General features: G+C 42.1%; 2 protein-coding genes across 8 annotated transcripts in view; both read left to right on the forward strand.

The window, feature by feature from the left end:
* The window catches only part of MAP7D2 (MAP7 domain containing 2), an 81,767-nt gene extending 68,475 nt beyond the window's left edge, over window positions 1-13,292 (forward strand). For all 4 annotated transcript variants that reach the window (XM_071430419.1, XM_071430415.1, XM_071430417.1 and 1 more), the window contains 9 exons: window positions 3,189-3,421; window positions 3,807-3,933; window positions 5,844-6,048; window positions 6,165-6,266; window positions 7,441-7,494; window positions 8,468-8,546; window positions 9,236-9,422; window positions 10,826-11,105; window positions 11,670-13,292. In XM_071430419.1, the coding sequence (XP_071286520.1) occupies window positions 3,189-3,421; window positions 3,807-3,933; window positions 5,844-6,048; window positions 6,165-6,266; window positions 7,441-7,494; window positions 8,468-8,546; window positions 9,236-9,422; window positions 10,826-11,075 (1,237 nt within the window). In that variant the 3' untranslated portion in view covers window positions 11,076-11,105; window positions 11,670-13,292. The remainder of the gene's footprint in view (window positions 1-3,188; window positions 3,422-3,806; window positions 3,934-5,843; window positions 6,049-6,164; window positions 6,267-7,440; window positions 7,495-8,467; window positions 8,547-9,235; window positions 9,423-10,825; window positions 11,106-11,669) is intronic.
* Window positions 13,293-22,047: 8,755 nt separating this feature from the next.
* Window positions 22,048-26,547, forward strand: part of BCLAF3 (BCLAF1 and THRAP3 family member 3) — a 34,171-nt gene continuing 29,671 nt past the window's right edge. For 2 of the 4 annotated variants that reach the window (XM_071430420.1, XM_071430423.1), the window contains exon 1: window positions 22,048-22,206. The gene's annotated coding sequence lies outside the window, so the exon portion shown is untranslated. Of the gene's footprint in view, window positions 22,207-22,312; window positions 22,439-24,923; window positions 24,986-26,547 lie in introns of those variants that run through there. The other 2 variants (XM_071430421.1, XM_071430422.1) reach the window with 2 other exon arrangements.

Raw genomic sequence — 26,547 nt, forward strand, 5'->3', positions numbered from 1 at the left:
GGGGACAGCTTCTTTTGTGCTGCTGCCCTCATGTCAGCTCAGAGCAGTTAGGTGAGAAAACCAATGTCTTCTTGGAGAGAGGAAGGTGCTTCTGTATTCCCCTGAAAAATCCAGTTACTGAGAATGAGTGACGTGTTGGACAACTGACATGCTACCACTTCTTGGACTTCAGTGATTTGTCATCTTAATTCTCTAATCCTTATCAGGCATAATTCTGTGTTTCCCACTTTCTTACCATGGTTTAAACCTAAACAGGTTCCTATACAAGTGACTCTAATTTTTTTTTCTTAATAATTCCATTTTTCTGCCTTCTCAGTCAAGTTTGGCTCTTTTTGGGGTAAAACAGCATAACTCAAATGCTATTTAGAAGGAATGTTTTTTCCAGTAACAATTCTGCCTGTGTCAAGGAATGTTAAAGATGCTAACTTGAGAGTATGTTTTAAATACAATTAAAATACAATGTTAATTTAATACTTTCTACTGGCATCCAGTAAATTATGTAAAAATTCTGAAAAAATATTCTTATTCCTGATGGACTTTCTCAGCTTTGTACTTCACACACTGCATTATTCTCATCCTTGCAGTAATCAGTCTTCTGTTTTTCTCACTTTTAGCTACTTTATAGGAAGCTCTACTATTTTCTTGTTGTTCTGGTCTAAGAGCCTGTAGCACTTTGACTAAAAAAAATACTGTATGTCTAAAAGTTCAAAGATGCAGTAGCTAAATAATACATTCAGCACATGTTTCTAATCCACCAGCTGAGTTGTACAACCAGTCTGCTCTAATGCCTATGCAGTGCAAGATATGTGGCTCTCATGACTAGACTCCTTCCTACCAACCTCTTTGATTGTCATGTCTTTATTAGAGAACAATTACTTCTGTGCTAACACTGAGAATGACTCAGCCTTAGTTATTAGCCTGTTTTGCTCCTTCTGTCACAACAGTCAAATCAAAAGCATTGCAAGGAACGTGTGGTAAAGTTGGAAATGTGAACCAAAGACAGCAAAAAGGGACTCTGCTTTGAAGAAGTGTCTAATTAGCAAGAAGCACCCTCTGTGCTGCAGAAAACATGAGAAAAATGTTTTCTATTGACCAATTATATTTTTATGAAATGCAGTTGGAAATGACTGCAGTGATGAGGCACATGTGAGATACACACTTGTAGGTGGGGCCTTGAAATCTGCCTTTGCTGTTAGAAGGACCTGGAAATGCATCTATAACGTAGAGAGGAATCTAAAGACAATGCTAAAACCACATTGGGTCAACACAACCAAACTCATTGGCTTCTCCCATTGCTGTTTTTTTCAAGAACTGGAATCAGGCTTGCCTGTTTACATCTTCCAAAGCCTGCTTCTGTCATGGAACAGCAGGAGTCATGGGTGGCAGCAGGACAGACAAGGACAGGGACCTTGCCCACAGCACCCTCTCCCATGGCAGGCAAAAGAAGTGACCAGGGTCAACCAAGAGCCCAGTGACAGCCAACAAAGGCCTTACTGAGGCAAGTCCAAGGACAAGGCAGGACATCATGTCAGGATCAGCAGGTTAGGAAGCCAGGAAGAACAGGCTTAGCTACAGCTGAGCTCAGCCAAGGACTGAGCTGACAGGGAGAGCTCCTGGGCCTGCAGGCAGGGGGGGGCCTGAGTTGAACTTCAAATTTAGTTGGGTGCTACTGTTCCTGCAGCTTTGGACTCCTGAGGGCTTTTGGACTCTGTGGTGGCTCTTCAGTGGGAGTAAGAAAGTAGGGATGGTGCAATACTCTGCAGTGTTTTCCTGCCCACAAACCAGGCACCTCTGAGTGAGCTCCTTGTAGTCTAATGTCTCAACCTCTTTCAAAAGCAGTCTAATATGGTAGAAAAGAACCCTTTTTTCTATAGAATTCATGAGTTTGGGGAGGAGTTGAAAGATGCCTTGTATTTATTGTGTGCTCTGTAATGCAAATGCTGTTCTAGTTATAATACTCTCTGACCACACAATACTATAGTTAGATCTATACAAAACTTGCCACTCCAGTCCATTGATTTTCAGCTGCTGTTCATGTTTTTCATGCTTGTGGTCTGCCAGAATGAGTGTATAGTTCAGAAAGCATATTATGGTATATGAAACTCTATATAGTGTAGATGAAAAAGTGATAAGGGATAATACATTTATATCATAATTGCATATCCAGGAAGAAGGTTAGAAATACATGTGTAATGTTCACTTTAATGTAAGATAATTTATTCTAATGAGACTCATATAAATCATTATTTTAAGATTGTAATCTCTTTATTTTTATACTACTTAGTCACACATCCCAGTCTTTCTTAATGTTACAAGTGCTAGTTACTGGTGTTACATAAATAATGAATGGCGTTCGTGTGTAGTTTTATGTTTCCTGGTAATCTCTTCTCTCTATGTGCACCTATTTTCAGTGAATATCAGGTATCTTTACCCTTCCACTTTCCCAGAACTGACTTCAGGGTTATCACTTCCCCTGAAGTGTGCAACAGCCAGATAAGCAATGGGGTGCATTGCTGCCGTGCATCACCATCACCATAAGTGCAGCTTCTGAAAAGCTGCAGGGGCTGAGTTTGGAGTCTGAGTCTGAGTTTGGACTCTGTTGTGTTGGTGCTGAAAAAAGCACTAACTCAGTGTTGTTGACAATATAATGGTTTGATCAGTTCTGTCTCATTCAGTAGTAGCCAGCCTTACCTTTGTATATTACTGGTATATGGTGCTTTTTTGGAAAATCAGAAATGATTAGAAAAAGACCATGGTTGGCAAGGTGGTGTTCAGATGAAAGCAGCACACTGTAGCTCATTATGATTTCTACAGACAGAGAGCAGCCATAGCTTTGGTTTACATGGTGAGAAGGACTGTACAAACAGTAAAGTTGACAGAATTCTTTTGAAATGGCCATTACTAAAATTATTGGTTTAGGTAGTCCACGATTTCCTATCTCTCACCTAGACCTTAGACAGTGTTACTAGTTTATTTTAATGAGAATTTTCTGTAATCATGTGCACTTTTGTGTCAGTTTTATGCATTTTAAGTTCTGATTGCATCCAGGTGGTTCTTTTCCATATTGTGCAAAACAGCTGATACTCCTCTGTAGCCAGAGACAAGAAGGAATGAGAAATGTGAAGATGGAGTTTGATTCCAAGCTGTGTAACATCTGGCCTTGTTTGATTTTTGTTTTCCCTCATCAGGACAGTTGCAAAGACTTATCCTCAGTCTCCTAAAAACACCAAACAATATCCAGCTTCTCCTGTGAAGCATCGTGCCACTTCCAACAGCAGCCAGGAAACACCTAAAAAGAAAGCAGACAAGGAGAAAGAAAATGTCAGTCACCTGAAGTCCCCAGGAACACGCACTGATGACGTGGGCCAGGTGGCTCCTGAGAAGCACGTGCCTTCTGCTGGAAAGGCTGAGAACAGTGAAGGTGAGCCTTGCTGAAAGATGTTAGTGCAAGGTATGATGGTCCTTGAGAGTTTTAAATGATAATGAGCTGTTCTTTTCATGAGGCTACTCAGTCACAGGCTTATGAGAGTGTGTAAAGATACATACTGGAACCTGTGAATACACAGTTTTCACTAATGTACCAAAAGCCAAATGTACTAATCGTTAATGAAGATGTGAAAATGCTGACATCCAGGGATGCCCTTATCTATTCCATCTTCTTTCTGCTGAAAATGCTGAAATGTGCTTTTAAAAAGGTGTCTCACCACTCTGAACCAGGCCCATTTCAGCCTCTGTATGAACCTGGAATTGCTGGGCACTCTCTTTGTTCCCTGCCTGACTTTCCATCCTTGGTTGTCTTCTCCTAGGGAAGATCACAGCAGGAACAAGTGATGCAGAAGAAGCTGCAAAAATTCTAGCTGAGAAAAGACGACAGGCCCGCCTGCAAAAAGAACAAGAGGAAAGGGAGAAACAGGAAAGAGAAGAACGAGAAAGGTCTCTGTGTTGCTTTGTGAAACTTATAACCTAGTAATTTAATCTGTATCACTGAAGATGCTTGAAACTGTGGTAGTTTTGGAATCAAACAGGAGTTTATATGTATTTGTTAATTTCTTTAATTTCAGACTCATTTCACTAGTGTCTTTTACAGTCTCCGTGATTAGTGAAGTTAAAAAATAATAATTTGGCCTCTTCAAGAACCCTGAATAAATTATTACTTTTCCAAATACTTCAGGCACGTCCATGCTGAAGTGGACTGCAGTGTGCAGTAACTTCAGCATGGACATGTCTGAAGTATTTTACACTGTAAAAAAATATTTTAGGTGGCTTTAAATGAGCTAGATCACGTAGCAGAAATGGTCTTGCAGCAGCGGGATATGCATTAAATGGCACAGCTTGAATCATTCATAATTAACCTGAAGCTCCTCTTCCTACCCAACTCTGCTACAGGCATTGAGGGCTGAGTGTGGGCAGGATGAAGGTTGCTGTCTGAGCAGTGAAGTTCTGGCTCTGTTCTGGGAACAGGCTTTTTGGTGGTTCTCCACATGGGATGCTGTCTGCAAGTGTCAGCAAACCATGCACTTCCTTCAACCCTCTAATAGTAAATCACTCATTCTGCTTGTCTAGAAAAACCAGCTTTGGGTTTTCTTACTGCAGACATGGTGGACAGGATTGAAGCGTGGAATAGAACTCTCCAGCTAGTTAAAGTTAGAAATGGGTATGTTTATTGACAGTGCCAGACATGGGGAGTCATCTCCCAGAGATGTGGGAGATTCCCAAAGAATTACAGGCTCCAGCTCTCTATTTATCTAAAAAGTCTTACATATTCATATAATTCCCAAAATGCCTAATACATATCCATTACCTAACCTCCCCACTGCCCTTCATATTAAAATGTATTTATAACTGAGTCCAAGGTTCCTTCATGCTTGTGCAGTCTTTTGCTTCAAATGGGTCGATGGGTTTTGAAATAAGTCGTGGTCTTCTGAGGTCAAAGTGACCTTTTACTTTTCCTTGTTGGCAGGTTTTGGACTCCTTGGCTATAGCTCAGGTTTTGGGGCCCAGGTGCAGGCTCTGGTCCTCTTCTTTTTCACAATTAAATCTGCATCCCATCCTGCTTCTTTAAACATAGTAAAGATAGGCAGGTGATATATCTGATGTATACTCTAGCCTTAACTACCTTATCTCCTAATAATTAACTCTCCCTTATTATTTCTACTCTTTGTGCTATACTCTTAATTGTTTCTATCCCCCTAACTAAATTTAGTTAAACTTTTAACTCTTTCAGTTTCTTTAAACCCTTGATTCAGGGTGGGAGTGGAATGACCAGCTTCTGCCATTTTGGCCCTGATAGGATGATAAGAATGATCACTTACAAAACAATCCTTAAGGAGCATGATATCCCTCAGTGGGCCAGGGAACAACACAGGTGATATTTAGACTGACTCATTCCAGTATTCCACTGTGTTTTGTGGAAGTTGCTGCTACTCATCCCATCTGTTTATCTTCAGATGAAGCAAAGGATAAAAGTACTTGCTTGTTTATAGATACCAACATTCTGGGTACCAAGTATAGGGGAAGAAGGGTTGTCTTTGTTCTTGAAACTTGATTTTATTACTGACACTCTAATTGAAATTAGAACAGGAATGTTTTCTTTGATCACACATGGTTTTTTTTCAATGGAAATTATAACTTCTATGAAATACTTTAGGCATTTAAAGTAAGATTGGAGTAAAACCTTGATAGCAACCTGAATTCTGAGCATGTGCTCAATGTCTTTGCTGTATGCTGGCATCTTTCATGAAAATATGTGCTGATGCATGTGTTACCAGTTACTGATGTACATTCAATAGGATTCATGCTAAACAAGATGAAGCCTTTTAAACCTTCCGTTACATTTTTTGCAGGCTTGAAAGAGAAGAACAGAAAAGAAAGGCAGAAGAAGAAAGACTTCGTCTGGAAGAAGAAGCTCGCAAGAAGGAGGAGGAAAGAAAACGTGAAGAAGAGGCAGCCAGAAAAAAGGCAGAAGAGGAAGCCAGGAGAAGAGCTGAGGAAGAACAAATGCTAAAAGAAAAGCAAGAAAAAGAGCTCCAAGCCAAACTTGAGAAACAGGTATGATCTCAAACAGAAATGTGACATTTTTATACATGTAAAAAAGTTCTTCTTAATATTTAGTAGTCTGCCTGAAATAAATAATGGCCCTAACATATTTTACGCATTTTAATTAGAGGGAAGCAGAAATCAAAGCCCGTGAGGCAGCTGAACAGCTCCGTCTTGAAAGGGAACAAATCATGCAGCAAATTGAGCAAGAAAGGCTGGAGCGGAAGAAGGTGAGGATTTGCATCTCAGGATAATTATTTCATTTCTTGTTTAAATACATAACCTAGGAAGGACCTAGTAGTATCTAATAACAATAATCTGGAGGGGTTAGAGGTGAATGGTTATGGCAAACGCAGTATTTGTTACTTGCCTGTTAGGGGAACATGGACATAAAAATTTGTAACAAAGTGGAATTGCCTGAGGCAAATGACTTTCTCCTAGGCACTGAGCAACACAGACCCAGCCTCTACCTGAAAGTTAAATGCCTGAGACAAACAAGGAATGGCATGCCAAGGCAAATGTCAATTGCTGTCCAACCCAGGACATCACTAACTACTGAGAAACATGAGTGACTTTGCTTAAAACTTGCTCAACAAAAGCTCTGTGTCATTAATTGAGAAAGTTTGTGATTAACAAACAGCTTTTCCCCCACCTGGCTGTCTCTGGTTGCATTATGCAGAGGAACAGGATTGTCTGGCCACTGCTGCACACGGAAATGGCTGAAGCTGCATAAATTAGCTTTGTTTACAGCTGTGTGGCAGAAAGAGAACAGCTGCAGAACCCCTGTCTGATTACAAACAGTCATCTATCCATACATGTTATTCCAATATGTTTTAAACTGTTCACCACTGAACTGGAGGCATGTTACAGTTGCAGATTAGAATATCAAACCAAAGTGTTTTACATCTCAAATAACATTTCCTTTTTAATGAAGAAAGAAGGAAAACAAAAGTATTTTAGGATAGTGCCTTACACATTTCTAGCAAGAATAACTTCAGGTATTTTGTTCTTCTATTCCAAAAAGGCTAACTATTTTTAAAGGCACTGTTAGGAAATAGTTGGAAAAGCAACTAGATTAAAATAACTACTGTTGGTTTTAAACAAATGTCTTGTTCCAGAACTGAGCATAACTCATAGCTGCAAACACCTGGTATTAAAATACTTGTTTCTAAAGTGCACCAGCTGAGAAAGTCATGCTCTTTAAGATCTGATAGGTTAAAGCCAGCTGCAAGATGTTTTCTCTATTTAATTTTCTTTATTTTTCACATTTGTTCTCCCTTTTCCAAGACAGGCAGAGAGGATGTCCTGACAGTAAAGAAAAGGTTCTTTGTCTTTTTTCCCCCATTTCTCTTGTGTTACATATTCTGTCTGCCATCTCATCCTGAAATTTATTTTGATTTATAGAGAATAGATGAAATTATGAAGAGAACAAGGAAGAGTGAAACCCCAGAAATAAAGGTATGAAACAAATAAAGGTAGGAAATAAAGTATGTGGTTGCAGATTTTCTTTTATTATCATATGTGGAAATCAAATTCTAGGGTAGTTCTATGTTAGTAAGTGTATTTAGGTACACTCTAGACCCAAATTTCAAACTGAGAATAACTGTTGCTGTGTCACAGCCACTGCTCCAGAGACAGCTTTGATGCAGCCTTTGCAGGTAGGATAATTGTCCTCCTCACTACCTAGCAAGGGGCAACAGCTCATTCCTGCCTGTTGGAGCTGCAATGTTTGCTGCTGTAGATGTGTCTTCCTGCTTTGTACCAGGCAGTGATTATTTTACTGAGCTCTCTTTGTTACCCCTGTCAGGAATGTGGGAATGAAAAGAAGGCAGTTGTGTCCAGCTAAGGAGTGCCAATCAGGTTTTCATTTCTAATCTATCACCAAAGGGGTATTGGGGACAGACAAAGGTGGTACAGAGACTCCATCATCAGAGGGCATCAAAAAGCACTTTAATATTAGAAATTCACAGTTCTTATAGAAACAGTGGTGGGCCTAAGACCTGGTTGGCCTTTAGGAATTTTCTCTCACCTATTGATCAAGAAGGGACAACTCTTTCTTGTAAACATCTTTGACAAACAGAGATTGCCTGCCAGGTGCAGAGATTGAGATAATTGTTTTAATTCTTTCTCTGAGCTTTCTCACAGCTTCCCAGGAAAATCATGGAAGAGCTTTGTCTCTCTCTGTTCAGAGGATATGTGGTTACCACACTAATCTACTAAGGAAATTGTTCAGTTACTTTCAGAGAATGTTTTCTTTTTTAATTAAAAAAAAATGCTATGCCTAACTAAAAAGGGAAAAAAAGTCCTGTCTTGCTGTTGATGGTCTTTGTCACCCTGTGGCCCTGGGCAGTCTTACAAGTTTTGAGTCCAATCAATTCCATGAAGGTTACAGGCCTCCCTCTGATACAGCCGAGTCATTATTTGATTTCAGAAGGAAGAGCCAAAACTGGAGATCCCATCAACTTTGAATGTGGAAAAGCAACCAAAGGCCCTTGTTCTCAACCAGCCAGGTAAAAATTGCCATATTTTTCTGACCTATTTTTACAATTGAATCTCTTCAGATTTTTTTGATCTGAGGCAGAGCACTGTGTATTATTATAAGTTCTTTGCTTTCATCTCAGAAAGAACAGCTGCATTTGCATCAGTGACAAATGTTAGAGACAGCTTTACTTTGCCACTTAAGCAAAAGCAGAATAAAGTTTCTCCTCCATTTTAGTACCTGATGTAGCATTTTTTGTAAATGAAAAGTTCTAATCTGCCAGTTTTGGTTTTTGGTTTGATTGCTGCAACCTACCTTAAAATTTTGTAGGTGGAAAATTTTTGCACACAACCAAGCTTTTTATAGTATGACTCTAAATCTAGCATTTAATTTCACTTCATAAAAAAAAACCCATATGCTTTTAAAGGATTATTAAATAAAATATGTCTGACATTATCTATATTTTGCTTACTTCTCCAGGCTAAGGTTTTTACTACATGACATAAAAGACAGAACATTCTCTTCCTGTTTCCTCAAATTTAGAAGATGTAGCATAAAGAGCAGTTTTGGAGTGGAATAGAGGAATGACAGTACAGTATGATGAGTCATGGATTAAACTGAGTCTACTGCATTGTCAGTCTTCCTTTCTACTCAATCTGTAACTTAAAACTATTTAAACAACAAAGTTTCTACTGTCATAATTCTAACTTTCTTTTACAGAGATCAATGGATTGGCTACCTGCCTGAAAAATAAAAGTTTAGAAAGTGCTGCTTCTGTAATCCCTTCCCAAGATGTAGTTGCTAATGGACTGAAGTCAGTTTCAGGACTTATTCAGCTGGAAGCTGTTGATGGGAAATCTAACAGCATGGAGGATTCAACAGATGAGGTTCAGTCCATGGATGTGAGGTACAGACTGGATCTACCTACAGGGTTGTGGGATTCATGTGGGACACAGGATTTTGGGTTTTGTTTGTTAGCACTTGATTACCTTGCTTCTCACATCTCCCCACGGTGGCAGCTGGGTGTGCTCTGCCTGTGTTCTGCTCCTGCCAGGATGCTCCTGGGTGTTTGGCACAAGAGCCACAAAACCTCATCTCACTCTCACATATTTGGGGGAGGGAGCTCTGAAATCCCTCCACAGTCCTTACTTAGGGATTCCATGCAAGTTTGCCCAAACCTTTCAGACAGTTTTGTGAAAGCAGCTACTGTAGATAGTGTTCTGATGTCACTATTTTTTAATTTGGCTGCATAGCTGTGATTCATTAGCATTTCTGCCTCCATACAAACAGAATAAAGAAAATAATGGATTTAGAATTTTAAGTACTTAACAAGTAGAAATGTATGGAAATCAGTAAATAACTTTGTGGTTTTAAATACTCTCACATTTTGATGGAAGGACATGCAAAAATGAAGGATTTTTAATTTTAATTTAAGTTTTTTTATTTACACACACATATATATAGGCAGTTAATTTAAGGCTGCTAAGTCAAAGCTAGATCTGAATTTTAAACATGGAATTTTAATGCTGTTCTTCATTAATCAGTAAGCCAGTTGAACTTCTTATACTGTCTCCAGCAAATTGTATTTCCAGCAATTGTATTTCCAGCAAATATGCATTAATACATAGGAAATGCCCTGCTGGGACCAGCCAGAAGACTGTGCAGCCCATTATTTGCTTTCAGAGAGCATCAATAAGAAAAACTAGTGAGGGAGAGCACATGAGCCTACCACTTCCTGCAATCCAAGATCACTGAAGTGTAGCCTTAGGAATATTGAGGGCAGAAGTCTGCCTTGGCCTTTTAAGTGGCCACTGGTTGACATGTTGCCCATGAGTTTATCCAACTCTTTTTTTTTTTACCAGCTCTTTGTGTCTAGGACCTCACCTTAAAGCAGTCTGTACAGTACAGTCTCACTGGTAGATTATATTCTTTGATCCCTGTTAAACCTAGTTTCTTACTGGTGGCATTGGACACCCGTTACATTTTGTGTTGTAGGATTTCATGCATGATAGTTTTGCTCTCAACTCATCCACCACCACATCATAGTTTAAGAAATGTCTGTGAAAGCCTTCCTCTGCCTTCTCTTCTCCAAACTAAAATGCACTACTGGGCAATATCTTTTTTTTTTTTTTTTTTTTTTTTTTTTTTTTTTTTTTTTTTTGATTAGGACATTCTCTAGGTAAAATCTTGCTACAGCTGCCCTAAGATGCATGGTAGTTTCTGAACAGACAGAGGTTTAACTTGATTGTTGCTTAATGAAAAGTTATAGACCTCTTATTCTGTGTCTTTCTTCCTTTATCTTTTGCGTAGCCCGGTTTCAAAAGAAGAACTTATCTCTATCCCTGAATATTCACCCATGAATGAACTCATGCCAGGTGTTTCTTTGGACCAAAATGGGACAAGTAATGCCAAGGCTCTTGAAGACCTCTTGGATTTCACAGGCCAAGCTACCTACTCCAAGATGTCCAGTGATACCCTTAGCCTAGATGACTGTAACAAAAACTTGATTGAGGGATTTAACAGCCCAGGACAAGAAAATACACTTAATTCTATCTGTTGACAGCCTTGCTTTTCAGCAGAACTGATACAGGTACAGTATTGTGATAAACATCTTATGATAAATTACTGTGATTACTTCCTAGTTTCCCAGAATATCTCTCCCCACACATGGCAGTGTGGGGAAAGAAAGAAAGCTGTTCTCCTAGGTATTAAAATTCAACATAATCTTTGAGATTTGCAGCTGCCTGTAAATTGGCATCATATGAAAACTGACTGTATCATAGCAACCACAAGTATCTGGTAAATGGAAACATTTTCTTTAGGCATCCAGAATTTCTTCACTAATACCATACCTTTCCTGCATATCTTTGGAGCCTATTTGCATGAAGAAAACAGTTAAAAGTGGGGCCAGTCTAGGCCATAGTAGTTATTGCTGCTGCTTTCTCTTTTCTCTGCTGCTGTAAAACTTGCAGTGTAGAATCACACACCCTGAAAAGCCAGCATAGTAAAAATCCATAGTAGGCTTCAGTGACAGTTTCAAAGTACAAAGCTATAGTCAGGTTTTTTGGAAGAGTATATTCTCTAAATAGCAAAACTGAGGTCATCTAACTTGTGTAGCTGACTTGATATTCTTCTCTCTCTTTTTGATTGACAGAGGTAACAATTTCTGGAGGATATATATCCCTGTGATGCTACTGGCAGTAAAATATGAGCTTGTCACTTGAAAAAGCTTCTGCAGTCCTTGAACACTGGATTTCAAATAATCAGAGCTGAATATAACTTGTCTTCCCAGGGAGTGTGTTGAATAACTGGCTGCTTTTGGTAGAAACCAATGATCTAGAGCCTTGATGTTTCAGGGAAGACAGAGCGTGCATTAGAATTTGAGCTTTAGCTGCTAATAAAGCACTTATATCTTCTTTAATTTAAAATTCATCTCAACACTTCACTGTGATTTTTACCTGTGCATTTTATTTTTAACTAATTCTTTCCTAAGCTTGATCATGTCCTTCATCTATTTCCATTTAGACATCTTTTTCTTGTAAATAATGATGGGGTTTGCCCACAGTGCATTGAAACAAAATAATATACTGTACTTTAGTTTTGTGCCTATCTTTTTTTGTCTTTAATAAGGAGTTAATGGCAACTTTTATGAGGTGTGTAATTCAAAACTGTAGCTGAAGAGGCTTGAGAAACATATAGCTGCTGGAATCAAAAGAGCCTTCTTATTGACTGTGGAGTATGGGAGCTATCCCTTTATGATTATGTTGACACTTTTAGTCACTAGTGGCACTTACCAGTTAATATTAATTAGTCTGGGAGCAACTATCAACTGTGTTTGAAATCATATTTGTGTAGCACTTGTAAGCAAAGTATGCCAAATGCCAAGTATAACCCCTTAATATGTGTGTAGTATAGCTGTAGTAGATCTGAGTGAGTGATCGGGAGGGTGACACATTAACCTTTGAATATGCAGACACTTTACTGATACCAGCAGGCTTTCTATCACACAGAGAAGTATTTTGTCTTCCTGTAGGCTCAACAAAATGGGATTTGGTCAGCAGCAAAACAATATGTGAGTGTCAGAAACACAAAGGCCAAAATGCATGCTGGGAACACTGGGCGCCCTTAACGTTCTGTAAACATCTGTATGGAACAGTCCACACCACGATGTACAAGGTCAGGACGTCATGTGCTGCACAGTGTGAACTTTATTTCTCTTGGTGAACCTTTATGCTAGAGTAGGTGCTGCTTTGAGGATATTTTGTCCAGTCCCTTATAAAAATAAATTACAAATACAACTCTCTTTGGACACTAACACCAAAAATGTGAAAGCTTGGGTAGGGAGGGGGTGTTTGGCTTTTTTTCTCCTTTTTTTTCCACATGTAAGAGTTCACAGCATAGATTGACCTCAGTTGTAGCACCATTCTTGTGCTCTTAAAAGTCAGCAGTGGGAAAGTAACCAGTGACATGATGTGCAATGCCTAAAAAAAATACCTACAACAACCCAGCTCTATTTATGTTAGTGTACTTCAAAGAAATACTTTCTTTTGACTGTGCAGTAAGCTGTAGCATGGTACTGTGTCTTCCAAATTAGTCCTTCATCTATTTCCTAAATAATAAACAAACAGAAACAGTTTGTTTTGCTGTAATACACTGTGTTTGACAAATGTCATATTATATTTTATTATGGTGTCATTGTATAACCTGTAGATTTCTGTATTTGCATGACCTGTATAGCATGTATAAAGGTGAAATACATTTTCATTTATGAATCTGACTTGTTTCTTAGCACTTTTTTTTCCCCACAACAATATGACTGATTTAAAAATACATGTATGTTAATTTGTTCTGAAGGAGAGTATAATACTGAATGAAGGAGCAGTTGGCAAAACCTCAGAATATTTCACCATTGTTCCCATTTCCATATATTCATTTGCTTTCTGAGGTGCTGCCAATACACTGGGGAAGTGCAGACTAGTGGCCTAAGAGCCTCAAGGTCAGGACTCCAAATTGTGGCATCCAAAGGGCTGATGCCAGTATAGGGCCAGTTTGCAGCCCCAGCCTCTGCTCTCTGGCAAAGAAAATAAGCAAAAGAAAACTTGAGAGCTGTGGTAAGTAGACACTTGTGTTTAGTGTGCAAGAGCTGTTCTGTAAGAATACCCATGACATAAATGCTGAACTTCTCTTCAAGCTATGTGCTCACACTGCTGCTTGGAAAGCAACCAGCCTGGAGCTGCTGATAGTTCTCTAGTGAAATGCTGAGGAGATTTTTTGAATACATTTTTTTTAAACCATCACTTCAGTCAAAATTGCAAATGAGACAATCTGATTTTATGATTAAGGATATTAATACTTTCCATGGTGACAGTTCATTTCATTTGTATTGACTCCTGAAACATTCATGTTATTTTTCCTCTCGATTATTTACCAAGATTGAAGGAAACAAGATGAGTATTTGTGAAGAACTTGCATATTAACCTCTATATTCACTTTCAAATGTAACTTTTCAAATTTGGCTGAATATCTGGAGTAGGTACTCCCAGCTGAGGGGTTAATAGCTTTTTGCTTTTGCTAATGTAACTTCTTCATAGCAGCACCATCCCAGTGTTTGCTGCTGTGATTCAAGACTGTGCAATGAGTTTCACTTTTAATTTGTCCATGGTTTTGCAACTGCAGCGAAGGATCAGTAGTGATTCACACAAGTCCTTGATAGAGCTTTTCTGAAGTTATTTTATATAACTATTAGTAAGTTTCTAAAAGGTAAATAACACCTGTGGGGTAACTGGGCATCACAGTAGCTTTCTGATTAGGTTCAGCACTTTACATGGTGTCGCCCAGGGAAATGGCACCCAGAGCTTGCCTTGGACCATAGTGAAGGCTCTGAGCAGACCTCTTGTCTCCCCAGGGAGTTAATTTCAAAATAAAATTGCATCAGTGAGGGGTGGATCTGGACCCCCAGGCTGTATTTTCATCTGGTGATAAACAGCAAGAAGCAGGGGGCATCATCCTGTCTCCTTTAATTGTACAAATGAGATGTGTGCAGGAAGCTGCAGAAATAGCACAGATTGCTACTCTGGCTGGGAGGGTGGGGATCTTCCCCCTGGCATGAAGAGAGCAGCACCTTGCCCTGCTTCCCACCCCACCTCAGTCCCTTGCCAGCATCTACAGCTCAGGTGTCCCTGCCACCAACCCACTCCTGCTCCAGGCATTGTCAGTGTGGCTGGCACTGCAGCTCTTCTACTGCCCAAGGTGGCACAGTGGCTTTCAGCATTGATCATGCTGTTTGGAGCAGCCTGAGATCCCAGGATAACTGGGCTTTAGTGCTGCACAGCACCCTGGAAACCCTAGAAGAAGACATCCTTCTCATTAAGGTTTAAACTGTATTAAAATGTAGGTAGTTCAATATTCAAGAGCTGAAATCTAGACTCTGAGGTTTATAGTTTGTTTTCTCTAAGCCTGGCCTGTGTCCTGCACAAGAGGGAGACTGTCCTGTAAGTGGCACAAATGAATCAGTGGTAATACGCTGCTCCTTTGCCTGATTTAGTGACCTGTAGGACTTCTGCCTTACTTCTCTCTTCTCCCTCCCTATTCAGGAGAAAGGTGGAAACTGAAAAAAGCCTCTTTGTTTGCTTTCATTTCAGGATAATGTTGTGCAGGCTGTTGGTTGCCTCCAAAACCAGAGTGAAGAGTGGTGGTTCACCTATGCTATCACTGTTCATGGGTGCACAAAGAGACCTGAAGGGCCATTGTCAGTTATCTGACATTGGGAATGCTGATTTTCAGTATCAATATTAAATTCTGAAAAGTGTATTATTTCTGCTGAGCCACTATGCTAAAATATGGAAAATATATTGTACATTATGACTGAATGCAATTTTCTCTGGGTTTTCTTTTTAATTTTCAGGAAAGCAGGATTTAAATTCAATCTCTCCAGAATACATACACTTAAAAATAACAGAAAACTTTAAATATTCAGATTCTGTTAGTGCAATAATGAATGGCTCATTCAGTGAGCCAGAATGTTCATTTCTCCTCCGCTTTTTTATCCCATCAATCATTTATCATATCCTCATGATGTCCTACAGCTGAAGAGTAGGTGATGCTGTTCACTCCAATTTGACATGTCTGTTGAAGCCTGTGAAGTGAAAAAGTCCTTAAAACAGCAGGCAGAAACTCTTAAGAGATATTATATGTAAGCTTTTAAAACAAATACCTAAAGTATAAGAAAATGGTTTCTTGATCACCAGAATTTTAGATACTTGTTTTCTTCCCAGCAGCCTGGTTTGCTCTGCAGCTTGTATATGTTTTATAGCATTTTGATTATTCAAGACTGAGCTTAGTAATGTTTTTAATCTAGTGGGTTTGATGATTAGCTGAGGCCTGCAGTTTTCAGGATCAAAATAGAGGCTCTGGAAGATAGCGTGTCATGTTCGCTTGGGAGCTTTACTAAAATAGGTGTTCTTGCTATAATCAAGCCTTAATGATTTCCAGAGAAAAACCAACTATGATGCAGAAGACATCCAAGGAATAGAAGGAGCAGTAAGCAATGAACTGTGTGCTCTAGGAAGTCCTTTCTCTAAGAATAAGTTTTTTAAATAGTTACATTAATAGCTTAAACCAGCGGCTTTGCATATCACTTTAGATCTTGCTGTGCCCACAAGAACAACTGGAAGTCCATGCAATTGTAGATGATTGATATTGTACAATAATGAACCCAAGGACATAAAATTGCATAACTGAAGAAAAAAATTAAGAGATGTTCAGAATCTGGGAAATTACTCTGTCAGTATGGTTTTTTTTTTTCTAGAAAAAATAGCCCCTTTCACCAAATTCAGTAAGCAGCACAGTAAGCAGGATCAGGGCAATACATGTAACCCCATATTAACATGCACACACATCCCTTTTCAGAGTAACCTCTCTTTTAAAATACAGATGGCAGCATTGTCTGAAATACCATTTTTAGCACCTTAAATATGCTAAGCTGGGGGGTTTATACCACTAAATTCTATGGTTTAACTTCTAATTTTCCTGGTGTGAAATAATTTTCACTTTTTTACTTTTTTTTTTTTAACTTAAACGTCTTATCAGTTTAAATACAGAAATTCAAATGAATACAAATTCTGGCCATTGCCTGCTGAAATTGGTTTGTTCTCTCAGCTCCTGGACAAAGACTGCCTACACCACAGCTGGCAGGGAAACAGAAGTCCAAGGAGTCTTTCAAAGACTGATTGTGTGCAGTAGTGTGTCAGGGCCAGCACTGAAACCCTGCAGGCATGGGCAACAGGTACAGTCCTGGTCAGACGTGGCTAAAACTTCCCCAGCTGAAGACTGGGTCAGAAGTTCTTCCTTTCTGGCAAGCAACGTTTATATTTCTAACCTACAGTTTTACAAGGTTAACTTATGCCAATGTTCAGTGTTGGGCTTTAGGGCAGGTGTCCTGTAGCAAATGAAACTGCTGGTGGATTTAGCAAATAAATGAGCTGATGAATGGGTGAAGGTCACAGTCACTGAAGAATGCTAAGACACTTCACACATATTTATTACCACATAATTACTCTTAAAATTCCTAAGCAAATGAGTATCAGTCATGCCCACAATGTTGTCTCCAGCTGGACATTTTAAAATTTTCTCTCTTCTCAATCAGACTTTCACCTGCTGTTTTACTGCAATTTCTTCCCCTGACATCTTTGCAACACCTGGCTCTTGCACAAGGAAAGAATTGCAGCCTTTTTGCACCTCTGCCTTCCTCCTCAAATTCATCTGCTTTGGCCTCTTGGACGTTAAGCTCCAAGCCTTTGTTTTTAAAATCCTCTTACTGCATTTCTATCACACATTGGTATTATTTCATACACTGAGATTGTTTTCACTGGTATTTTGCCAACACCCTGCCAAGTTCACACGGGCTGGATGCCCAGCAGCAATGGCACATTTTCATGTGTTGTTACAGGAAAGCCACGATAACCTTATAAATAAAACACTGCCTTTGTTACGTCATGAGAGCCCAGGCTTGCTGGAGGCTGTCTTTGAAGAGTAATTCAGTGATGCTATCAGAGCCAAGTCATGCAGTTAGTCATCCTCTCACATTCCTTCAGGTTTTAATTAAACAATTACTTTCCAGCTTTTCTTAAATTTTGAGGCTAAAAAATGTAGGATGTATATCCTCAATGAAGAAGGAAGCTGTTATCTATTGCTTTGAGCCTAGATTGGAAAAAGTGTCACAGTTCCACAGAAAACTGTTAAAGAAAGTTCTTATGACTGAATTTGGGAGTTACTGCTTCATTCTGGAACATACTCTTGTCTTGTCTGCATAAGGTATTACAGATTTGAAGTGCCTTTGACAAATGACCTCAGGAATTGACTTAAACCCCAATGTCTAATTTTTTATAAATGAAGAGAAAGAGCTGATGCCCCTGTGCTGGGAACTTAGAGGTTTAGCTAATTTTGTTCCACTGAATGGTAGAAATATTTTTTTATTACTACCATTAGAGGAAGCAAATGACCAACATGCCTGCCAAGAATTAGGCAGCTCACTCTCATTTCATAACAGGAGATGCACTTTGTGGTTTGGTGAAAGTATTTTGATAAAAAGTCCTGATAGCACTAAGGGGTAGGAATGGATGAGAGACAGAAGAAGAAAGCATGAATGTGAAACTCCTTCAAAAGCAGAGATCCAAGTTAATGAAGCCATGCAAACCTAATCAGGAGGCATAACAAGATAGTGAAATACAAAAGAAAACATTTCCCTTTAGGTATAATGAGAGGTTGCTTGGTAAAACCATGATTTAACCTTGGACAGCAGTTCTTGATGGTGGATCAAAATTATCTTGTGGGTGTTGACTCCACCAGACCCTCTCTCACTGTTCCAAGATGCTTCTTTCCTTTTAACTCTCACCATCTACAGGCTCTGTCTGTAGACACCAAAATGAATTGTGTAGACAACCAAGCCAAACCACTCCACAACAAGATTTTAATGTCATTTATCTGGTGCACCTCAGTGGAGAGAGGTGTTCAGCAGCAGCTGCTGTGGTGGTCAGCCCTGGCATTGCAGGAAAGTCCAGGTGATGCTCCCAGCATAGCCTGGGGAGCACTTTACTTGTTCCCTGCCTGCTTCTGTGCCTGACCTTGCCAGCAATCAAGATGTTTTAATTTTTTTTTTTTAATTAGCATAATATGGGTCAGCAAAGGTCAGTGCCAAGAGTAACATTTTATGTGGAAAATTAAATGTCTCTTTGAAAGAACAGATCCATAAGATCTGTCTGCTGTCAAAGGCTAGTTCTTGCTTTTGAATTTTAGGTAACTTCCGTTCATCATTTCCAAGTATTTAGCATGCAAACCACAGTTGTGCTCTTTCCAAAGGGAATGTTTACTAAATTAAGCATTAAAGGAATATGAAAGTGATTCTCTATTCTAATGATACCTAATTAGAAATAAAACATGGAAATAGATTAAAATAATTAGTCTTAATAAGCAGTAATTGCCAAGTCTTGTGCAATAGAATGGCCTTCCCAATTTAGAGGTGAAGAATAATGATGCTGTGGAGCTACTAATAGACACTGATTTAAATATTAATTTAACTTGTAAAGTATGTGTAAGTTGTTTTTTACTTAGACTACATGGTGTTAACCACAGAGATCCTTGTGTGCTTACTGTCCATCAGGATAGTATCCATCCTGCTATCCATACATATGAGTTGGATCAGGACCATCTGAGGCAACATCAAGTAAATAGGTCGATAATGAAATTTGGTCATTTATTTTATGTCATGTAGAAGTTTACCCTATGCACAGAAGGCTGTGTGTCTGTACTGAGAGCTCAGTTTTAGTTTCAAATCTGCTTTGTTTTGTCTCAGTGCAGAGGTAGCCTCCTACATGCAGAAGTCAGGCAAACCATTACACCAGCTGAAGTAGGGAATAAACCCAAATCTTTTCTACTGTTAGTTCAACTTTCTGAATCTTGATAATGAAAGGGTGGCTGCCTATACAGTGATTATCTCACATACTGCCTACATATGGCAAACTGGGACTGCACTTTATCTGGCAGAGCCACACAGGCTGGACCAGGTTTTTTGGCAAAGTGCAGATCAATGGCATCTCTCTGCTTCAGTCTCACTTTCTTCATCTAAAGCTCACGGAGCCAGTTCTCATCCTGAACTTCTATTAGCAAAAATTCCAGCGTGGCAAAGAGGAAGCAAGTGTTGTTTGGTGCAGCTTGTCACTGTAATTCTGTGCCCTATGGGTCAGTAAATCTTCTGCAGTCCATTTTAATTGAGAAAATGCTACAGCTAAATAATCTCATAATTTTATATGAGAATTTCAAAGTGTTTTGGTGAATGCAGGAAATTCTTTTATGCAGAAATCATGTGGGATTCCTTGTGTTTGAGTCCACAGAGAACCGAGCAGGATCCTGCAGACAAAGACAGCAAATTGATTGATAGCTGTGACAAGGGATCCCTCAGTCCCACCTACAGCACCTAGGCTTGAGAAGACAGAAAATTGAAGATAATGCACTGCTGAAAGATCAGTCCTATAAAAGGAGGACAGGAAGATGTCAGCAGCCAAAAGTCCTAAGGACAGCCAAAGTTGGCAGCTCACACTGGTTGTCAGAACATAAGGAAACTGAGACCATCCCTTTGAGGGGGGCCAAAAGCAAGCAACCCTTCCTCTCCACTCTCTATTCAGTGAATATAACTGCACCCTGTTTAGGCCATGGCTTGATGACAGAGTAAATGCAACACTAAGGCTCTCAGCTGGATCAAAAATGTCAAGACTGCGTAACACAGAGTGACGAGTCTGGTTCTTTTTTTGGCTTAAATTAAATTGTTTAAAAAAAATGTTGACAAGGTTAACTTGGTAAGCTTTACACCAGATCAGATATCACCTGCCTTTGCTGTTGTAATGATACTGTATCAGGTATCTAGGTTTCCTTTAGCTACTGTAAAAATACAAAACCAACATCAAAACCATGCTTGGTCTAAAACAAAATTGTGTGCCTGCATCTGTGCTGAATCAAATTTATATTAATACACCAAAGTAGTATTCAAGATCCTTGACCAACAGCCTCAGACACCAATCCAATCTAGATAGCATCAGTGTCTCCTTGGTTTTGTGTGATCTATAAATTTATTTCCGAGTGGTTTTCAGCCAGAAGAAGAGACTTTGTTTTGAAAGGGTTACAGTATGTTCACTGTGTCATTCTGTTGTTTATAGCTCCTGAAGGAAAAACTGACACCAAACCTGTTGGGCCTGCTGGCTATCAGGACTGGCAATCAAGGGAATTAATGCATCCCAGCAGCCTAAAGAGCCTTCACGACACTGGGACTGATTCAATCCCAGGCAAGGAGAGTGCTGCCATCCTCTAGTGCATGTTCTGATGGGAATTCCAGGAACTTGCAAGAAGTCTTGGAGAGACTACCTGACACCTTGCCAGGTGCCTCAACCCTCGCACCAGCAGCAGCCTGGGACAAGGGAGCCATGGCTGCCTTACCTGTGGGCTCGGAGCAGCACCACAGTGGGCGCAGCTGCAGGGGCAGACCTGTCTGGCCTTGGGGAGGCTTTAGTTCAGACTTTCCTGCCTGACCCACTACAGTGCAGCCAAGACCAGTGAAAGACCAGTGATACCTGCCCAGGAAACCCAGGTCCTTGGGGCCTGCCCCACTCTGGCCATCGCTGGCCCTGCACAGGAGCTGCCAGGTGCTCCTTGGGCCCAAGGGGCAGTGAGAAGAGACCCAGAAGAATTGAGTGTAACTCAGCCCTGCACAGGCCAGCCCCAACAACCACTCATGTGCCTGGGCTTCCTGAACTCTGTCAGGCTTGGTGCTGTGAGCACTTCCCTGGGGAGCCTGTTCCAGCGCCCAGCCACCCTCTGGGTGAAGAACCTTTTCCTGATATCCAACCCAAACCTCCCCTGATACAACTTCAGGCCATTCCCTCAGGTCCTGCCACACTGGTCACCAGAGAGAGATCAATGGCTGCCTCTCCATTTCCCCTCATGAGGAAGTTGTAGACCACGAGGTTTCCTCCAGGCTGAACAAGCCAAGTGCCTTTAGCCACTTCTTAGTTTCTCCTCTAGACCCTTTGACATCTTCCTAGGCCTCCTCTGGACACTCTCTAATGGCTTTATAGCTTTCTATCACTGTGGCGCCCAAAAGTGCCCCCAGCGCTCGAAGTGAGGCCGCCTCTGTGCAGAACAGAACAGAGCAGAGCAGAGCAGAGCAGAGCAGAGCAGATCCTCCCTCTCCCGGCTGCCCATGCTGTCCCTGACTTGCCCCAGGACACGGCTGACCCTCCTGGCTGCCAGTATCACACACGGGCTCTACCTCCCACAGGGCATTCCAGGCGAGGAGCTGCTGCCCAGGAGTCAACACCCGGAAAGGGCCAGTGCACCCCGTCCTGTGCGCTACCGCGGCCGGGACGCAGCGGCCCAGGTCCCACCCCGCGCAGCACGGCGGGGCTCCGGGCAAGGGGCCCCGGTGTGAGAGGGGCGGTCAGTGGGCGGTGCCGGAGCCGCCCCCGCCCGGCCCCGCCGCCCCTCCCCTTCCGGGCCGCCCCCCGCCCGCCCTTTCTCTCCGCCGCGCCCGTGCGGAGCAGCCGCGGCCGGCGCGGCCGCCGGGACCCGCCCCGCCGGCTCGCCGGGCACCTGCTCGGGGCGGAGCGGCGGCGGCCGGAGGAGCGGCGGGAGCGGCGCCGCAGGCGGTGAGTGCTGGGCTGGTGGCGGCACCGCGGCCGCGGCGGGGCCTGGTAAGGCCCGGCGAGGGGACGGGGGCGGTGCCGCGGGCAGGGGGAGCCGGGGCTGCCGCGGTCATTGTCCCCGTCAGCGCCGCCTGTGCGCCGGGACGGAGCGGGCCGGGGTGCTCGGGGCTCCGTCGCCCTCCACCGCGCCCACCGAGGGCCGGCGGTCGGCCCTGCCCAGCCCGGCCCGGGGAAGGTGAGTGGTAGCTGCCGCCTTCGCTCCCCGCGCTGGCCCGGGCGCTGCTGGCTGGTGGCAGCGGAGCTGCGGGGACGGGAGCTCGGCGGGGACTGTGCTGTACTATCCTGAGTCTGCCGAGGGCGGGGTAGCCGGAGCAGCGGCACCCGGAGCCGCCTCGCCCCGCGTGTGTGCCTGTCTGTCTGTACGGAGCGTGTATGCCTGTCTGTCTGTACAGAGCCTGTGTGTTTGTTTGTCTGTACGGAGCGTGTGTGCCGTGTTGCGGTGCTCGGGGCCGTCAGGAGGTTTGGGAGGCCTAGGGACAAAGCACAGGGCAGGGGCACACACCCGAGTCGCCGCGGGGCCGTGGTCGTGCCCCCGAGTCGTGACTGTTCCAGAACAGCCGTGTTGCTGTGAACCCTCTGGGCCAGCAGCACCGCAGAGCTGAGGTCGCTGCTCTCTGTTACTGTAAGGACACCTTAGAGGTGAGCAATGCATAAATACCAATAGTCCCTGTTTCCAGTAATTTATATGTTGTCACACATAGAACCACACCAGTTAAAGTCTTTATAAAAACTTAGAGTGGTACAGATTTTGTGTAACAGTCATAGCTCAGTTTCAGTATGTGTTTGTATTTTCTAATGTACTTTCTAGATTGATTCAAGCCAAAGCAAGATGAATTGATGCCGATTTGAATAAATCTGAGGGGTTTTTGAGACTTCTTTAAGTAATTTAGTTGATTATGCACAATTTTTTCATACACATCTGAGTGGGCGGTAATGTCTGGTAAGGAGTTGGTGATAGCAGTCTCCTCACTTGGCTCAACTCCACCTAGGACAGCAACACCTAATTTCTACAGCCATTCTTAAATGCCTCAAGTCCTCATAAATATAGTTCAGATTCCTGATTATAAGGGTTTAAAACAAAGGCTGCTCAAATTGCTGGGAGATTTTAATTACCTGCTTACTTTGTGCGTTTGTGGACCTCAAGGAAAAGTGAATCTTCTGTGAAAGTCTTGCTGGGTGTGGATGGCTGGAGGAAGAACAGGGAAGAGGATGCCAGGAAGGGAGGGGAAGAAATATGCAAAAGGCATGGAAGGATCTTTGGTGAAGGATGTCATGTTGTGGCAGCCTGACACAGGGCTGGGCAGAGGACACAGATGACTCTTTCCCTTTGAGGACTTTTCGATTTTTTTTCTTTTTTTTTTCTTTTTTTTTTTAATATTGGTCTTGATGAGGTGAACTGAAATTAATTAACTTCCTTTAGTGACACACCCTGTTATCCTGATAAACCGCTGTCTATCTTGAGTGTCCATGCACTCCTCCACATCTGCCTTCAGCAAAAGAACTGGTATTTCTGCCACTGCTTTTGTAAGAGTCATCAAACCAACTCTCCATGTGCTTGTGCTGGGACAAGATGGGCTTGATTTTGGTGCAGTCTTGGCTTGTGGGTGTTCACCTCTCAGGAGGTAACATAGGCTGGGTTGGTTTTGCAGGGAAGCTGGTGAGGGATGTGGCTGCACACAAGTTTGCTTTTCCTCTTGGGTGGCAGGTGGCAGCAGGGAAGGAAGGAAGCATGCCTGAGTCTTCCAGGAAAGATGCATTTCTGTGGTGTGACTGGGGAAGGCAGCCTGGACTTCCCAGCCTCCTGGCAATGCTGCTCTGCAGCACCACTGATCCTGAATAAAGAAGCGTCTTGTTTTGGTTTTCTGGTGGTTTGTGATGCCAAGGTGAAAAGCAGAGGTTTCTATCATGGTTTGTATGTTTTGGAGAGCTTTCAGTAGGCAGGAAGTTGTTATGGTCTGTCTCTAGGACTGACACAAGCAGATTTAACATGCTTCTGGTGTTCCCTTAGAAACTGGTCAGCAGATGTGGCTGAGTATGGTGCTGTAAAGTTCTGTACTGAACAGGTGTTAAAGGCCTCTAATTCAACATGTTATAGAAATGGCTCACTAATATATTTATGGATTGGGTTTTCTTGGTGTAAAAAAGTAGTTTGAGCGTGAAATACCTTATTTATTATGTGATAGGGATTTATCCTGCTCAGTCTTCCCAAGTTGGCATTCTAATCTGTTCTTTTGCAAAGGTGAGGCATTGCCTGCTAATTAGTGAAATTAAATGGGTCGATTTTAAATGAGAACTCACTGAAGAGTTATATGCTCTGTAGACCTACTCAGTTATTTTTATTCATTTGATCAAATATGCAGGCATGGGGGAATATTTTCTATGTGTTTTAAGCAAAATTTGTTGGGTAGTCCACTAAGAAATTCTGTATGCTTGAGCTAGGACTGTGCTTTGTGTAGTAAGTCTTCATCCTACTGTGAGTGTAAGGGGGAACAATCATTTTTTTATCTCTGTCTATTTGTGTAGCAAGCAGAGGAGAGCAATCCCCACATGCTGCCCCTGCCTGGCACAGTTACCTCACTGGCTTGAGGCCCTGGTTGTCTGTTACAGTCCTTGGCATTGGGATACAACCTGTGTAAAGCCTGCCTTCCCCAGCTTGTGCTGAAGAACAAGGATAAAGCTGAGCAGGAGGACAACTTCTAAAGCCACAGTGGATGTGGTTTTGGTAGGTTGAAGGGGTGCTTCTGCTGCTGTGGAGGCCCAGTCTCTTATCTGAAAAACTGGAGCATCAGAGCTGGTAACCTTGAGGGGTGACACATTCAGCAGGAGTGTGGTGCTGCCTCCTGCCATTGCTGCTCTGCCACAGCTGCCTGGGGAGGTGCTGTGGACCAGATCTGGAAATTTCTTAAATATAGCATGGCATGAGAAGTGGAGGGGGCATATAAAGGATTATCTCCCTGATGATGTTGGTGTGAGCCTGCAGTCACCTCAGACCTGTCACAAAATATTTTGGAGATTCAAAGCCTATCCATGGAGAGGTGGGAGGTGCTCCAAGAGTGACAAAAGCCCAGGAGAAGGGATCTGTAATCATAAAGAGCCATTGTTGAATATCAGAGACCTATGAGAGAACTGAGGACGGAAATTTGGCTCTCAGTCATTTGCATTGATCTGTTACCTGCTGTGTTTTCTTAGAGAGGGAATGGTTTAGAAATCCCTCAGCCAAGTTTCATTTGTCTCAGCTGGGTGTGTGCCCTTGACTTAAACTTGACTTAGCTTTTCCAGCTCATAGCTTTCAAAGCTGTTACACATGTCCTTCCTGAGGTGGTGTGCCTTGAGATGGGAGTCACCTCCATGTGCTGGCAGAGCTAACAGGGGATGGTACTGAAGCCTGTCTAGGAAGCACTGACTGCAGGAATCCTATTGCAGGCTCAGAAACATTGAGACTGGTTTGCTGGGAGATGTTTCTCTGGTTTTCTACTTTTTCCTGAGGATTTGGTGTTGGAGGTGATAAGATTTGCCTCGAAGATGAATGGGCAAGAACGTGCCAGGCTTGTGTTCTGCTTGGATAGTGGGTGGAGTGGTCACTGCATGGGACAGCCTTTGAATCAGCTCTTACAACCTACACAGGGGAGAAGTTACCAATTCTGTGCTTTTCGTTTAACGATGTGTAAATTACTTTCTGTATTGCCGACCTAAAAAAAACCCAACAAAAACCCCAACTTGAAGTCTGGATTGTAGCTGAGCTTTTAATTTGATTGTATTTCTGTCAAATACCTGGCTGTCCTGACACTGAGAGTCTCAATTCCTGGTTTTTCTTTCTTGACAGACACTGCAGCAATACAGACTTCGGTGTGCCTCTTGCAGCTTCCGACTGATCCCCACCTAGAAGGCAGTCAGTGAAAAGCTTGGAGCTGCTTCTTATCTTTTTTGGGTGAAGTGAGAGAGAGAATAGTGATGTGGGTAGTTTTTACAGCAAGTGTCAGTCTTGTTGTCACCCAGCCTATGAGACCTGCTTGTCCCTCTCTCCTCTGAAAGATTTGTGGTGGTGGTCAGGCAATCCCTCCAAAAGGGGTGAGGGAGGACATTTCCTTCACCGTAGGTGAAAGGCATCGAGGAGCAGCTCCCTGGTGATGAGCACTATTAGTATTGGTTTGCCCTTTGTGTGTCCTGAATAAGGTTTCTTCCATTATCTGTTCCATGTAAAGTCATGTAAAACACACCTTTATAGTCTGCTCCAGCAGAGTTAACTGCTTCTACTCAGTCTGTGCTCTTACCTGCAGGATTTTG

This window comes from Agelaius tricolor, unplaced genomic scaffold (genome assembly GCF_023055355.1).
Source record: "Agelaius tricolor isolate 1412-34295 unplaced genomic scaffold, bAgeTri1.0.p SCAF_7, whole genome shotgun sequence".
Taxonomy (NCBI): Eukaryota; Metazoa; Chordata; class Aves; order Passeriformes; family Icteridae; genus Agelaius; species Agelaius tricolor.